The sequence below is a fragment of the Patagioenas fasciata genome, chromosome Z, assembly GCF_037038585.1.
Source record: "Patagioenas fasciata isolate bPatFas1 chromosome Z, bPatFas1.hap1, whole genome shotgun sequence".
In the NCBI taxonomy this organism is placed as follows: Eukaryota; Metazoa; Chordata; class Aves; order Columbiformes; family Columbidae; genus Patagioenas; species Patagioenas fasciata.
The window spans coordinates 39,745,697-39,761,543 of record NC_092560.1 but is presented as its reverse complement, the minus strand read 5'-3'; the positions used below and the strand labels follow the sequence as shown (position 1 = coordinate 39,761,543).

Sequence of the window (15,847 nt, the reverse complement as noted above, 5' to 3'; positions counted from 1 at the left end):
CATTAGGGGAAGGACCATCTGATCATCACAGCAGACACCCCGGGTGGCTTCTGCAGGCCCCAGGACAGGGATGCACTTGTGCTCTCTGACCCACATTTCTGCAGCCACTGTCAAAATAAGCCCTGCCTGAGGACACTTCTTCTTCACCTCCAGCTGGTAGCAGCACTGTCCATTCCAGGCAGCAAAGGAAGCCCCAGTCACATCTCTGGGCAAAGACATGCTCAGCCATTGCAGTCAGAAGTATTCGGTCAGAAGTTCAGCATCTCTCCCAGTCACTCAGCACTGGTACACCAGCCTTTGAGACCATGGCAGTCAGCCAGGTATCAGCCTCAGCTCCCACCATATGTGGTTTATTGGTAGGAAAAACAACAAAAACAGCAGAATCTTACAAAAATAAAACAGGTTACAGAGGCAACAGATACCAGACATCGCAGGTGTTGGCATGCAGTTCCAACAGGTGTTAATGCGCCCGTTCTTTGGAGCAGGGTATGTCTCTGTGTCTTCGCCTTCTGCCAGGTTTACATGGGGTGTGACACACCACTGCTGGTTTGCTTTTTAGGTGATTACCTGAAGGTTGACCCTCCCCAAGAACTCTTGCTTTCATGGAGACACACACTATTTCACCATCTCCTATTTGCCACCCTCCCCCAAAATCCAGATCTTGAAATTTTCTCCAGTCCTTATGAACAGGATCTGTAACACCTGCTGAGGCCAGGATAAGGGCTCTGATCACTCGGTGCCTGTAGCTCTTTGACAGTCTCAAAACAGGCAAGCCCCTGATATCACACACATTTTGCCCCTTCTGACAAGGATGCAGCAAGGATGCCAGGGTAGTACCCCAAGAAGCTCATGGGTTAGTAGCATGGCATATCTGCTAATATCACTCTCAATTTCAAATTCCAGTGTTTTGTACAACAAATGTTATTCTAACAAACCGGCATACATTATTCATAAAACAGCACAGAGCTGTTCAGCAGCATATGGATCCGATGAATGTTGTTTTGGTGTGGGTGGAGATAGGGTTGATAGGAACGTTTTCGGGGGAAGGAAAGGAGATCATTTCACCCAGGGAATTTCAAGTGCGTCACCAACTGGAGGAGAACATTTCTAAGAGAAACTCCTCTATTAAAAATCTGGTTTGTATGGAGAAGCAGGGAGGGGGAGAAAGAAAAAAGATTGTGCCAGATATATCATCATGAAACAGAAAAGAATGGTTAGCTGGGGCTCCTGAGAGCCAACAAATTAATGCCACACAAGAAACGCATCCTCCGTAAAATTGATACATGTGGTTTGCTTGATAAGATTTGTTCTGTACTTGCTGGGGTGTTTCATCAGTGCTATTGGTGATAGTTGCATTAAGTGCAGCATACTGAATTATTACAGGTGAACAGAGGAAAGGCTAGTGAAGTGTTTCTTGACAGTGGAGCACCTACACAGCCTATTTCAAGAATTGTTTTATTGGCCCTGTGCATCTGCAGGCAGGACAGGTATGGGCACTGTGCAGTTCAGTCCAGAGCTGCAGGAAAACAGTTGTCAAGAAGAGAGACTGCTGACCATGCCGAGTCACACAGACAACCCTAAGGTCCTCTGACTCACCTTGCATGCAGCCTGAGTTTGAGCCTACTCTCCAGAGAACAACGGTACAACAATTCACAGTATCCTTTTCACAGGTTCTCCTATTGGCCTGAGGCTGTGATACCTGCCTGTAATACACACCCAGGATGCATCACCTGGTGGAGCCTGTGTACATACAGGTGCATGTGTGTATATGTCTGCACAGAAGCACTATCTGATGTTTTTCAAGAAGACAGGTCCTTGGGCAGCTTCTTTGATGCTGGCAGCAGGCAGACCTCATATGCATGTTGGTGTGTTGTTCATACTCTCTAGAGCATGAGGGTATATAATACTCTCTAGCTCAGCAAAGTAGGCCAAATCACACTAAGCGCAAAGTACATTTCTGAGGCACGAATGGGTTAAATCTGTCTTCTGTCCTAAGTCAGCTGAAGCAGTCACAGAAACATGTCTTGAGCATTGCAATTACTTTGTATGGGGAGCAGACAATATACAAGGCAGTCCAAACACGAAGGTGGAAACACACCCACAGAAATATGGAAGAGGACAAGTCTATAAATCAAGCCCTACTTGAGACTAAGGGGATCTACACAACACCACTGTCCAGAACGCCCAGACTAGAACTGAAGACATTTCGTGAGAGGTGATGTATAAGCACACACACAGACTTACAGTGATAAAAAGACCTCTTTTGCTACACTCCACATTGGCAACTACTTCCAGGTCCCTTCCACCAACACAACAGTACAGAAGACCTAAAGCTCAAATATAAATCAGTTCTCTAAATCAGTGACATCTTAGCAAAATAGGATGGGCAGACAAAAAGCAGAAGGGGGAACAGACTTATGGAAAGAATAGGGCCAACTCACTGAGCTAGGCAGGAGAAGAAGTGGGTATCTATCTCTCACATAACAACCTAAAGCACTCAGGAGGCTGAAATGTGAATCCCACAGAGGGATGAACACAGTGCATTCATTACTGCAGTAGCTAACTGTGTCAGACACCATCCCTGGGAGAAAGTCCCTGCACTGAGGACATTACAGCGTGGACACAAAGCCTGGAGAGCGGACAGAGGTAGAGAGATTAAGCAATGCACCCCATGTCAAAAGACCCGACTTTCCACCATATTCAGAGTCTTTCCATACATAAATCCTCCACGCCTAGGGTGAAAGTGATCACAAGAGCAGGATTCCAGAGCACCTGCAATACACCTTTTACTTTGGCATTTGCTGGAGTAGCAGATACTGCATCAGCAACAGCTCGAGAACAGTGGTCATGCTATTGCCTTGCAATAACCTTAGCTGTACACTATTTCTTAATTATGGTCAATAAGGCAAGAATAAAATAATGCATTTATTTCTATTTGCATTACTCTGTGATTAAAGGTCTGCAGCTGAGGCCCTGAAATAACATAAAATCTGTAATCTGGGAGATAGGAACTACTAGGAACTACTCTGCAGCATTAGGATCTTTCACCACAGCAGATCTCCCAGGATAAATGAGATTTAGGGAAGGAACAGTACAGGAACATCCACGCATGTGTCTGCTTATTTGCATTCATACAACCACAAGACAAGGTTAAATGCCTGTGGCTGATGCTTTGAAATATTTTAGCCTCATTCAACACACCTTTGCAAATGTTTACATCTCCTAATCCCATGGCAGAATCACTGTGCAGCAGGAATGAAATTCCAGGCATATTTGGTCACTGCGTAAAGTTCATCCAATCCTTGGAGACACAGAGCACCTTTGCGAGGGAGACAGCAATTAAAGGTCTTGCCATGGGTTCCCAGGTGCCTCTCAGTTATTGAGCAGGAGCGAGGAATGAGGAAAGAGATACTGCATGGAGGGGTGGTTGTTTACCTAGGAACCGATCAGCTGGGCTGGAAGAAAAGATGCTGCACACAGCCACTGTAGCAGCTGGCCATAGCCTGTGCTACCAACTGCTACAATACACTAGAATATTCCTACAAACACACAATTCATGCCTTCCCAATAAATACTTGACAGCAATATTTAATTATGCGTGCAAGACAATGTTTACCTAGCATCCACATCTACTAAACCACAGAACCGTGGAAAAGGAGCAAAAAAATATTTTTCTATAGAAAGTCATTCCCATTAAACAGATAATCCCAAGGACATCACTTGCCAACTCCAGCACCTTTCCCGAGAGCAGAGCTCCAATTAGCATTCTCACTAGCAAGTTTTCACTGTTTCCTATTGCACCAAGCTTAGTGACAAGACTCAATCACTATTATACACCAGACCTTTTTCACCTTCAAGTCTCTCCTCAAACCCAGAGATCTTTTTCTGACCTGACAGCAATTGTGGGATCACTGCAGACCATGCAGAGCCCTTAATTCCTGCAGAGCATAACCTTTTCAACACCACCACCTTCACTCCTATCCAAGAGAAACACAACAAATACTTGGTTATTTACCTTGCTTTCTTTAGTAGAAAACTCAGAGGAGTTGGAGATTTTCATAGATTTTGATCGATGGGACTGCCGCCAAAGAGATTCTTCTCGGGAGTACTTCACCGAACCTGTGGCTCTCACCCGGACTTTGCTGGTGCTCTGAACACTGTTAACTCCAATCATTTCCAAAAGTGAGTGTACGGGATGGGGAAGAAGAAAGCTAAGGGCACTTCCCAATCCCCTGCAGAGGAATTGGAAAAGGTTATGTCTGGAGAGCCCAGGCTCAAGCAATCAGTGCTTAAAGCGCACTAGGCTGTTTCCTCCAGCATCTTCAGGCACACTGTTTCAAGCCAGCCTGATTGTTCCAGGCATTGCTCACGTCACTGGACAGGGTGAAAAAAAAGAAAAAAAAAAAAAGAAAAAAAAAAGAACAGGCTGATAGAAACTCCTCCCCTGCTCCACTCCCTTCTCCAGCATCAACTCCCCCTTCATACACACATCAACAGAGAGAGAGGTGGAGAGAAAGATGCTGGAACAAATGCCAGCAGATCAAGCAAGAGATTCATTTTCAGTTCACACAGCCACACTTCCCTGCCTGCAACAGCCTGCCATGCTCATTACTGCCTGCAATAACAAAGGACACTGTAAAAAGAGTCTTCAATCACCTGCCAGCTACACGCTTCTGGATGTGAGAAATACTGACGGATTCCCAAAGCACTGGAGAAACGAGTGAAAGCCCGCAGCACCAGAACAAAGTCCTAGCAAGCTCCAGAGAGTGGCTCCAGCACATTTCCATAACTCTAAGCATTTGCACTCATTAGCCAGAGTCCTTGGAGTGCATTTCCAGGGGGAAAGGAGACCAAGACTTTCACACTTCACACTCAAAAGAGGGGCTTGGGGGAAGAGAGATTACTTTCCCAAGATGACCAGTGTAAACCAGTGAGCACACAGCTGGGGACCCATCTGTGGCTTCGGCACCCAGGAGGGCTGCAGTCAGGCCCTCCACGAGCAAACCACATGGCCTGGCCCCGCCAGCAGCACCTTGTTCCTCCTCTGAAGTGAAACTCACACTGCCCAGTGACAGGAGGGCCACTGCCATGCCCACACAGGCAGGAGGCACCACTCCAACTCATGGGAGCGCTTCGTCGTGGGTCAGGCATGCTCCCGGTGCCTAGATCTACTCTCCCCCATGCATGGGGTGAGGGGTGGCCGGTGCCAAGGGCAGCCAGGCTCTTATAAGGGGTGGATATGTTATATGAGTGAAAAGGGAGCTGTTTACCTCAGTGTTGCAAAAGCACCGTCATTTCTGGCTCCTGGAGACCCAGAGCGCAGCAGACTGTGCATTGCCATGGCAACCTGCTCTGATGAGAGAGAGAGATATCTCAGCTCTGCTCCGCATGGGGTCATGGCAGCTGTGGGCACACACTGGGGCAGGTGGAGCAGCTTGTGCAAGTGCCAAGGCAGAAGTGGATGAAGGGGACATCATCCCCAACTCAGAGGAGGCAAACAGTTGTGCTAAGGGAGCCCAAGGAGGTGAAAGGCTGTGTGGCACAGGGACCTCACCATGGGCTAACACCATGTTCAGCAACCTGCCCTATGCTGCGAGCCCACCAGGCAGGACAAGGCCAGCAGCAGCAGGGTTGCAGTCTGGGAGGACACAAGATCCTCTTGTCCCATTTCTGCAATGACACGCAGGGAGCTGCAAGTCTGTGGACAAGGCAGGGACGAGGGCTCGCTGCTGTGGCACGCCAAAGTGAACATCCAGTGCTGCTGAAACACATCAGGCAGCTGAAACCTGGGTGAAGGGTCTCCAGCCCTCATTGACACCTGAGTCCTGTTCAGTGTCAGCCAAGTAATGTTGAGACAGAGCAAGAGCTTGCTCACCCTACATCACAGGTGTGACTGCACCCAGGAGTAGGTAAGAAGCAGACTAATTTAGTGGGCTCTTTCCCTGGTTACACCTTTCCAGCCTCTTGCAATCAAGGATTTACATCCTTAGTAGACAAATGGCTAGACAGCTACACAAGAGTCCTAGGTGCATGTCTGCTCACAAAAGATACTGCTGCCTCCCTATTCTGCACCAGCTCTTTGGTCAGCAGTCACTCTGCTTGTGTCATCTCCAAGGATGCTAGAGGTACAAATCCTTCCCACAGATTGCAACAGATGCAGACCATGCTAAAGGACAATGGTCAGTGAAGCAGAGAAAAGAGAACCTAAATACAAATGTAAACACTGTCCCTGGGGTGAGAAACTTCTGATTCCCCACATATCCTGCCTCTTGTCTGTACTTGAGGTACAGACTTCTTTCCACCTGGCAAACAAGCAAAATGCACATTCATTTCCATAGCAGTCAGGTCTAGCAAGCCCACCCCTGCCTCAAGCATTAAGATCAAATCCCAGATGTGCTCCAGCCTTTTTACACAAACCTGTTATTTCTATGGGGTACCTGAAGGTACAGAGGAGCCCTTTTCCCTAGCAACAGGCAGTTGCATGCTCTAAGTTACTTGTGCCACTTCCCAGGAAAGGTTTTATGCTACTTAACCCATCTGAAATTATTCAATGCTAGTGGAAAAGCTTTTCAAATAAAATCTCTTCTTAGAGGAAATTTTTGCTGCAATCAAACAGCTCCAGATGAGCTAAGCAGCAGGTTGACAGGAGCTACATAAATGGCCAGAAATCACCTCCTATCCTAGCAGCCCCCTGCCTAGCAGATTGCTCTTGGATTTACAAGGCCACCTCCCCTAGCACCCTCAAAACATCTGAAATAATTATATTCCCTAAAAATCACATGCGAACCTAGGCCAATGTGAATTACACAGAGCGGTTTTTATTATTAAACACAAGCTAGACTGAATCGCTGAAGCATTTCTCTTCTGTTGCCCACAGCACAGCACCATCAGTGCTGCCTAAGTGCAGCAGTTCTCCACCTAGCACCCTCTGAACTGAGCTTAGCAGATTCTCAGACAGGACAGGAACCTTTATTCACAAGGGAACAGGTCTGGTTCAGCTATAACCAAGCAGCAGTCCAAAATGCCAAGGGTGACAAGCTGCATCTTGTTCATTTTTTCTTTTTTCCAGTGGAGTATGGAAAGTACTTCTAAGCTCACACTCTCCAAAAGACAGAGCCTCATGAGATTATGTTTTTGAAGCCTTAAATGTCTTCAGCTCAAATTTCATCAGAGCCCCTGATTTTCATCTGCAAGTGATAGTACAAATACAATCTTGTAGTCCTGACTGAGCCAGTAGTCTTTTGTACACAGTGACTGTTTTCTTCTGGGGAAACACTACTCTTCAACATTAGAGAAGTCCCACCATTTCAGAAATTAGCATGCACACAGGATTGATTTCTGTCTGTAACTGAGCAACAGGGATTTCTAGGGGAGAAGTGAGTTGTGAACATAAAAAGGGGGACAGAAGGGATTTAAACAGTGGCTGAAATGGCTGTGCAAAACCAGAAAAATAAAGTTTTCCACACCAAGGGAACCCTCTAGGTGTGTTGAGAAGCCACGACCTTTCCCTTGATGAGAGAGATTAGCAAAGAGGTGGTGGGAAGGGGCAGAATGCAGATATTCAGTAAGTATTTGGTCTGAACAGCCCAGTGACACCATTGGCAGGCCCAAAAGGATGGTCACCATATTAATGAACCTTCCCCATCAGCACCTCTAATGAGCAAACCATGAACCAGAAAAACAATTTGAAACTTTGGGTCAAAACAGGTACAGGAGGGGAAAACCAGAGTCCCTACTATTCCTCCGTCTCATCCTTTTAAAGCCACCCAAAAGCCTTCCACCTGTCACAGGCACTACATAGAGGAATCAGGCTGCCATTCCAACTTACCATGCAATGACCTCCTTCCTGTCTCTCCCTCCAACCAGTCAAATTTCCCTGGGAAGCCAAATGTACTCAGTCCTTGCCTGTTTCTCCTAACATCACTTCAGCAAATCAACAAGACAAAAAGAAAAACTATGGAATTCAAAGCGAAATTCATTACTGGCTTTTAGGCATCAAACCCAAAGGCCACATTATTGTATCTGACGAATGTGATGTCCTCACACAAAGCCACAAGAATCCATTAGCATCATTTAAGCCTGATTCCAGCGACAAAAATACCAACAACAAAAGCCAACAGAATACATAAACACACACACGAACTACCTAAAATACACTCTCAAGATCCAGTAACACATTGAGTAGCACAGAAAAGTGTCACTATGTAATGCTGCTATTAAATACTGTTTGTTAACTAAACAACATGAAATATTTCATATAATTGCCTTCCTTCTTCCTTCATCCTTGTTTTTTTCTTCTCCCTAAAAGGGACATGGAGGGGAAAGTTAATTCTGCTGGATAAGCTACACATACACAATGGCTACAGAACTAGAGCTCAACAACTGATCAACAATAACATTACTGAACTGACATTCCCCTGATATTAAGATAATGATTTCTGAGGTCTCCAGGCAATCAAGATTAAATCCGAATATCTCCAACTGCCACCACTGTGAACAGCAGAAAAACTAGAGCAACCACTTCAATTTTACATGCATAAACAACGAGGTCAACAGGAACCCTAACAGCGTAAGAGTAAACATGGAGAACGTCAGATATTGACAGAAAATTTCAAAATTATTAACCAATATTATCAACCAAAATTATCCACCTAGTTTTCCCCATGAGAGACTCCTGTTCTCCACCAACTACAGTACATTGTTACCAGACATTTACAGAGATGCTGGGGTTTATCCCAATCTGAATTTGCCAACAAAAAACATCTGTTGATGTCTTTGAAGAAGAATCTCTCCTTTTCTTATGGTTTATATTGTAGTACATACACTTGTGCTACAGGCTCTGAAGGAATCCCTGGGGATGACTGACTGATTTCTCTTACAACCTGGAAAGTAATCCTTACCATGGAAAGCTATTCCGTGTCAACTAGCTACTGTAGCTGCATAAACATGTGCTTTTCGATGATCTTGACCACGAAGCAAAGCACATCAACTCATAGTACCAGGCAAACACAAGCATTGCTCCTATGACCCCGTGTTAGAGGACAGAAACTTCCTTAACACCCCATGAGGGCAACTGAAGTCAGTATTTTTCACTTCACCTGAGAAGCAGGGTAAAAGCATGTCCACAACCACCTGGCTTGTGGTCACTGACACAAGTCTTTACTTCTGACTTTTTTACATCAGTAAACCCCTAAAAACGGGCAGTGTGACAAAACTGGTGAGCAGTGTGACAAGGCTGGTGGAAAACCAAATCAATTCTTGTATCATTGTATCTCTCTGGGATCCATGTTGTATCGTGAGCCAAAAGAAACCACTCCTAAGGTAAGTGTCCTGCTGAGAATGGTGGGAGACCATAGTTAATGAAAACAAGCTCTTTGATAATAACAGGGATGCTGAGAAAACATGCCCCGTTCTCCTGTAGCACTGCAAGTGAAGAGCTGCCACTACCCATCTTCATCTTCCCTGCAGCATCTCTGAAAACAGCTCTGTATCACACACTAGCTGTTGCCTTTCCTGGCAAAGCACCACAGTTTCCAGGGAAAAAAGTTTCTCTTCTAGCATTCCTCCCTTTAGGAACTATCGCCTACTGTCAACAGAGCTGACCGAATTAAGTCAGCCATGTATTAGGCACTAACACAGACCTTAACACAGTTCCTTAAGTTAAAGCTGCCAAATGTAGCTGCAGAAAACAGCAGCATCTTGAACAAGTCTATAAAAGCACCAAAACCCTAAAATTCGGCATCACTGTGACAGAAACCCACATGGAGTTGAACCAAACACTTGGGCAAAGCCTACAAACTCAACCAAGCCAGCTGCAAACAACCCCTGCCTCTGTCCCTACAGTGAGTATGCTTAGAGACAACACTGAAATAAACCCCTCATCACCCAGCATTCCCCCAGAGATGTGCATAGAAAAAGAAAAACAACCACCCTTCAATGTTTCCCTCTGATTCAGACAGCAAACAACAACAACAAAAGTGAAAAGGGGGGAAAAGTGAAAGGAGGGGGAAGGAAAAGGGAGGAAAAGAAAAAGGGAAGAAGTGAAAAGGGGTGGAAGAGGGAAGGGAAAAGTGAGGGGAATGGGAGGAAGAGGGGGCCAAAAGGGCACATAAAATTGAGGTGGAAAGGGGAGAAGAGGAAAGGGAATCAAGGCTATTCTGAGAGCCACACACACATTTTACATGGGTGTTGCTTGAGTGTTGCACCACGGGGAGAAAGTAGGCATAATCTTTGACATCCTCTTCCTCCACAAATGCATGTACCTATGGAGTGATGACCAGCCGTCTTGCTGCAAAAGACAGCTAACCCTCATGACTTCTGCTAGAACCCATCTGTCAGCAGAGCAGAAAATAGCTGGCTTGGATTTGCCCCATGTTTGTACCAGCATCTTATGAAAACTTCATCCCCCACGGAAGCACGACCTTGGAAGGAAACCAGATGTTCCATTAAAGATAACAGGAAAGTAGGGGAAAAATGAAACAAAACAAAACAACACAAAATAAAACAAAACCAACCAAACCAAACAAAACAAAAACTTCAGGAGCAAGGTAGCACTCTTCCTTGAAGGAAAACAGTGTAACTGGATGAGAAAGAATAGTCCAATATCAATTGAAAAGTGTGGTGACAAACAGAAGGAAGGAATACAAAGATGAATACAGCAATAATTCTAGAACTAGTGGAAGTAATATTTTCTCCTCTTTTTTTAGTATGATATAAATTATATTCCTACTCCTCCTTCCTTCAAGTTGCAGCACAGAACTTAAATTTCAAGCAGATACGTGGGTGGAAGATCAAAGAATGTTTTTCAGAATTTGTTTTCTACCTACATGGAGGTGGGAGTAATATGTCATAGGGACCAAAATGCATGTGTGACATTGTATTAGAGATTTCCCAGCTTGAAGAGAGCCCAAAATTCCTCCTTTAAAGTGACAAAGCTGTAAATTTCAGGAGACTACCAGTCTGTATGTTCCACAGTGGCAGCACAAGAAATGGGAAGCTGTGAACAGTGACATTCATCCTCTGGAGCTGCTAAGCATTTCAGTTAAACTGACAGCCTTGGCTATCTGACAGGCTGCAGAAGCTAAACATCAAATGATTCACTTGCCTGATCAACCCGGACAAGATACTATGGAGGCTTTGCCCCCACAGATGAAAATTAACTCCCCAAACATTCATTAGGAGCCTGGTATTGAATCATGTAATTGCAGCTAATAGCAATGGAAATTCTTAGCTGACTCTGCTTGGGTTTCACCCCTTACTGACATAAAAGCCTGGTGGACTAGGTAAGATCTTTTGAATAACAGTCAGAAAGCAAAGAGATGAAAGGTTTGGGAGCAAAAATAACTCAGAGAAATGCAGATCATGAGGGCAGCAACAGTTCCATCCTGAGATGCATGCTTCCTAATGAGATAAGCAACAGTTAGTACCACCCCTAGACTGTCCAGAGGAATCCTTATTCCTGGATCACCACTACAAAATTTTATATTTTAAGCCTTTTCTAAAGTTCTGCTTTCCCTCCTTAGGGACAGAGCCAGTGGAGAGCATCAGGCTTTTGCTATTATCTTACGCTGCTTTCCTCAACATAATACCTGGGCTTATTTGAGTTGAGAGAAGCATAGATTTCAGATTTTTCTCTTTATGTGCATTGAAGCAAGTTCCTGGAATGCGGAAGGAAAATACATTTGCATTTCAACGGGACAGGGTGTTGCCAGGATCTCTGTTATTCGTGGGGCCCAAAGCAATGCAGGCACCACCATAATCTGGTTTAAGTCACAGTTTTGCACAGGCATGCTTTAATTGGCTATTGCTCTCAGACAGGACAAATGACAACACCCAAAAAATTGCAAGCCAAAGGAGACATAGGTTATTGCAGCAGGAAGGTCCTCGCTGAGTATGGAGGGGAGCAAAGACAAGCTGGGTGTTCTCTTCAGTCACTATGGCTCTGAGGCACTTGGCAGGGTGAAAGGAAAGCATGCTTCTGCAAACAACTGTTTCAGACATGGATTAATGGTTTTATCCTGTGTTCCCTAAATTCTAACTGCCAGATTACACTCTGTCTCCTAGCAGCTGAAAGGGACTTCGGAAACAGATCTTTCATTTCAAATAGATAAGAAATGGCTACCCCGGAAAACATTATCCCAACAGAAATATTTTTAACAGGAAGAACTTCATTCTGGGTGAGAAAAAAAGGAGGTAACCTCAGTAACTGAGCAGAGCTCTGGCTTCTTTAGTGGACCAGAGACACTTGGTCCCCTCCACCACGTGCTCTGCCGGCAGCTGCAGGTGCTGCTGCAGCCAATGCTGTCCTGCTGTCTTGCCGGGGCCCTTCTGGTGTGATGCCACATGCTCCCCTCACCACTCAGCAGCAGCAGGAAGGTGGGAATTCCTTGCCAAGGAGCCTCAGCCATGAAATGGAAGAAGTGAAGAGACTGCAGATGATAGCAATTAGGGTGTACACATCAGTCTGATTAGTGTGATTTCCTCTGTGCAAATGGAGAGGGAATTAGCCGCCTGATGCTCACTCCCTTCTCTCTGCTAAATACCTGAAATGATTGGAATGGATGGAGCAAGATACCAGTAATTCTCTTTAAATTGAGTGTTTGCTTTGAAGGGCTTTTAAAGGAAATAAAAAAATGAAAAAAAGAGGCAGCAGCAAGACAGCGTAAAAAAAAAACCACCTCCTTAATTAAAGGGCAGGGAACTGACAGCAAAATGAGATAAACCTTACCTTGCAACTTCTACAGGAAATTGCATATTCCAGCAATCCTGAACAAGAATTCAGATCATTTAGGAAATTGAGGAGGACTAGTTCTTCAGAAGAGCTCAGCACCAGCAACTCTCACTTAATTTGGTCACTTCATTACAGTGTTTCTCCAGAAGATAAGGCCTAGCCAAAAAACAGCCTTCGAGAAAAAGATCTTTTATGCAGGACTGGCATCTTACCTCCATCAGCAGCCCCTGCCAGGATGGTGTTAGCCAAGTCCCCATAGAGCATCCCAGGTCCTTTAACATAATGGAGAGGCTCCTGATAGCATGATGGGTCAGCAAAGAGCTGCTACCTCCTATCAGAAGACATGCAGCCAGGTATGACCCCTTTCATCCCGTGTTCGTGTCATGGGCCAGCACAGCCCACCAAAGTCACTCCACGTCAGAGGTTGGGTGATGTTCTTGAGTCCATGAATGTGGTATCTTGGACACCGCAGATGCAGAGGACATTTTACTTGTGCAACACAATATGGGCAGGTGGTACTTAGCACACAGCCTAATGACAGAGTAAAATTCCCAGGCTGCTGCCTAACAAAAGCAGGGATCCATTTACTCAGGCTCCCTGTGGGCCAGGGCACATATTTTCTCTCCCTGCATAAGAAAGGCCTCACCACTGCCACCTTGCTGGAGCAGAGTCTCACACACCTTGCCACAAGGTGACAAGAGGAAGACACAGTGGCCAGCACTGTACCAGCACTTCATTCACGGGGACTGCACTGCCTGCCAGAAATGAAGCAAGCATGCATGGCCAAAGCTAGGCTCTTTCCAAGCCAATTTCCTCCTCTTCTCATTCCAGAACAATCTTGTGAACTTCAGCTTTGAAGGCAGCTATGGTCAGATAATGTAACGCAGGGTATCATCAGTGAAAATGGTATCACTGTACCAGATTAAAGCTGGTGTGAGCCCAGGAGGAAGGAACTAGCCTGCAGATAAACTGCTCCTACACTGTAGTCATGAGGTTCTTGACATTGCCCTAGACTGATTTTGTTTCCCACCCAAGTAGGCAGACCCTAGGCCTGGCCTCCTTTTCTACAGGAATAAATGAACAATGGTCTGGTCATTATTCTCTTAGGCTAACAACTCACAGGTTAGACTTAATTGTTTTAACTGTTTCTGATATGTTCAGCTCTCTCCCACTCACGGTGGTGTTGCATCCCTCCTCCAGCTTCCCTCACTCTCCGCAGCAGCATCTGCAGCAGCTAATCCAGGGTGTCATGTACATCTGCTCAGAGAAAATGGGCGCTGCAGCTGGGTTCCTTTGTCTCTCTCAGTCCCAGCAAACCTGTCACTCATCACCACCTGTAAATGCTGGTAACTATGTGATTCATCATCAGCCTCAGGAGTGAGCACTGAGCCTATCCACAGCAGAGTACTGCTGCACTAACTAGAAAAGAGGCAGTCACAACTCTTGGTATTTAGCACTCCTTCCAGGGCTTCAGCTCACCAGGACAAAGGGACCTTTGCCACAGGAAAGTGTAAGATCAAGGCTGAAAGTCAGGATCACCATTCCTGATCACAGCTTGATACCATATAAAATTTGTGTGCTTGGACTGTGACAGCTCAGAGCCAAAAGACAGACATTACAAAACATTTTCTTGCTTTTGAAAAATTTCACTTTCAATAACATTAATCTGCCTGGATTTAACAGACCTGATCACCTTCTACACCAGCCAGACCCAGAGAGATAGATGCTCCTTATTTATACCAGAGAAGAGAATTATAGCTTGGAATTCTGGCCCCCCTTTAAAAGGAATTTGCCCCAGTCTGAAGGACTACAGCAACCCTGCAGTAAGTATAAACCACCATGCTCAGGTCAGCATGCACTGACAGCAGGAAATCAGGCTACTCTCCGCCTCTAGTCTTTACTAGCAGTGGATCGCAGATTAATGGGATGTGTGACAGATGGTCAAAGTGGAGCTACCATGGAATAAAAAGGAAGGTATATATACCTGCCTGCTTTGCAAAGTACTGAATATATGAATACTGCAAGAGTATCCCATGGGGAGCACCACGCTTCTAATCACAGTTTTGTATACTTGCTTTTATGGGTCCCAACATTAAAAGTAATCTCAGATCTGACAAAAGGAATGAGGAAGAAGAAAAAGAAATTAATCTTTGTGCAAATGGATGCACAAAAGCAAAACTCTTTTCAGTGTTAATGAAAAGACAGAAAGACACAAGGTGAGCATGATCATATTAGCATTTCTCACTTCTATCTCTAGTCAGAGTAAAATCTCTGTTCTCAAAGCTTTATCGGTGACACACCGAGAATCACGTCATGAAGGCCTTATGGTGTGCACTAAAGCGTCCTTATTGTTGAGAAAAAAATTAATAAAACAGAGAGATGACTCCATGATGGGAGTGGAGAGAAAGGGGCAATCAGATCTCACGTCGGAAGTTTTCTGAGGCTGATCACACAGAAGAGAGAGGTGTCCCTCCTGACACGCTGATGTCTACTCCTTGAGAGGCTGTTTTCCCACCCAGACAAACAAACGTTCAGGGCCACACTCTGTGCTCAGTAGCACTACGGGTGATGGGACTAACTGAAGGCAACATTTTATTTCTGCCTTTCAGCTGACTGTCATGGATAGCCCCAGCAGTATTTGCACCCCTGACTCTGTGAACCGGCTCCATGGAAAGCGCTGCAGAGAGCTTCCCAAGCCCTTGGTGAATGCTACGCGCAAAGACATAAGCACTTCGTCAGATGTCTCCCCTCTTCTTTCCCCACCAGCACCACACAGTTCAGCCGCAGGGCTCGGCAGAGTTGCAGAGCTTCATACAAGGTGCAGCAAAGCCAGGAGGGGAACACAGGGAACCCAGACAGGCAGAAAAGCGTGCTCCCTTCCCCATGGCTCTGCATTACCCACCAGTGGGTGCTCAGGAGTTTGCTCCCACGGGGGAACACTGCCACCCTGTGGAAAGAGTCTTCCTTCTCCAGGGGCTGGGGAAGGGCATGAGGAGATGGCTCCCAGCCTCATCAATGCTCAGTAGATACGCTGCTAATGCACCAGCTAGCCACATGCACTTTGGCATTGTGCTGAAGCAGGGCTCTGTGAATTTAATTTGTTGAGACTAATGCAAA

The 15,847-nt window shown here is 45.5% G+C and overlaps 1 protein-coding gene across 8 annotated transcripts in view; it reads right to left on the bottom strand.

Annotated features, from left to right (window-relative positions):
• Positions 1 to 15,847, bottom strand: part of PSD3 (pleckstrin and Sec7 domain containing 3) — a 112,481-nt gene that overhangs the window by 44,504 nt on the left and 52,130 nt on the right. The window contains exon 1 of one of the 8 annotated variants that reach the window (XM_065861724.2): positions 4,016 to 4,340. The exons of the other annotated variants lie outside the window; for them this stretch is intronic. Coding sequence (XP_065717796.1) covers positions 4,016 to 4,174 — 159 coding nt within the window. The 5' untranslated portion in view covers positions 4,175 to 4,340. Of the gene's footprint in view, positions 1 to 4,015; positions 4,341 to 15,847 lie in introns of those variants that run through there. 8 annotated transcript variants of the gene reach the window in all.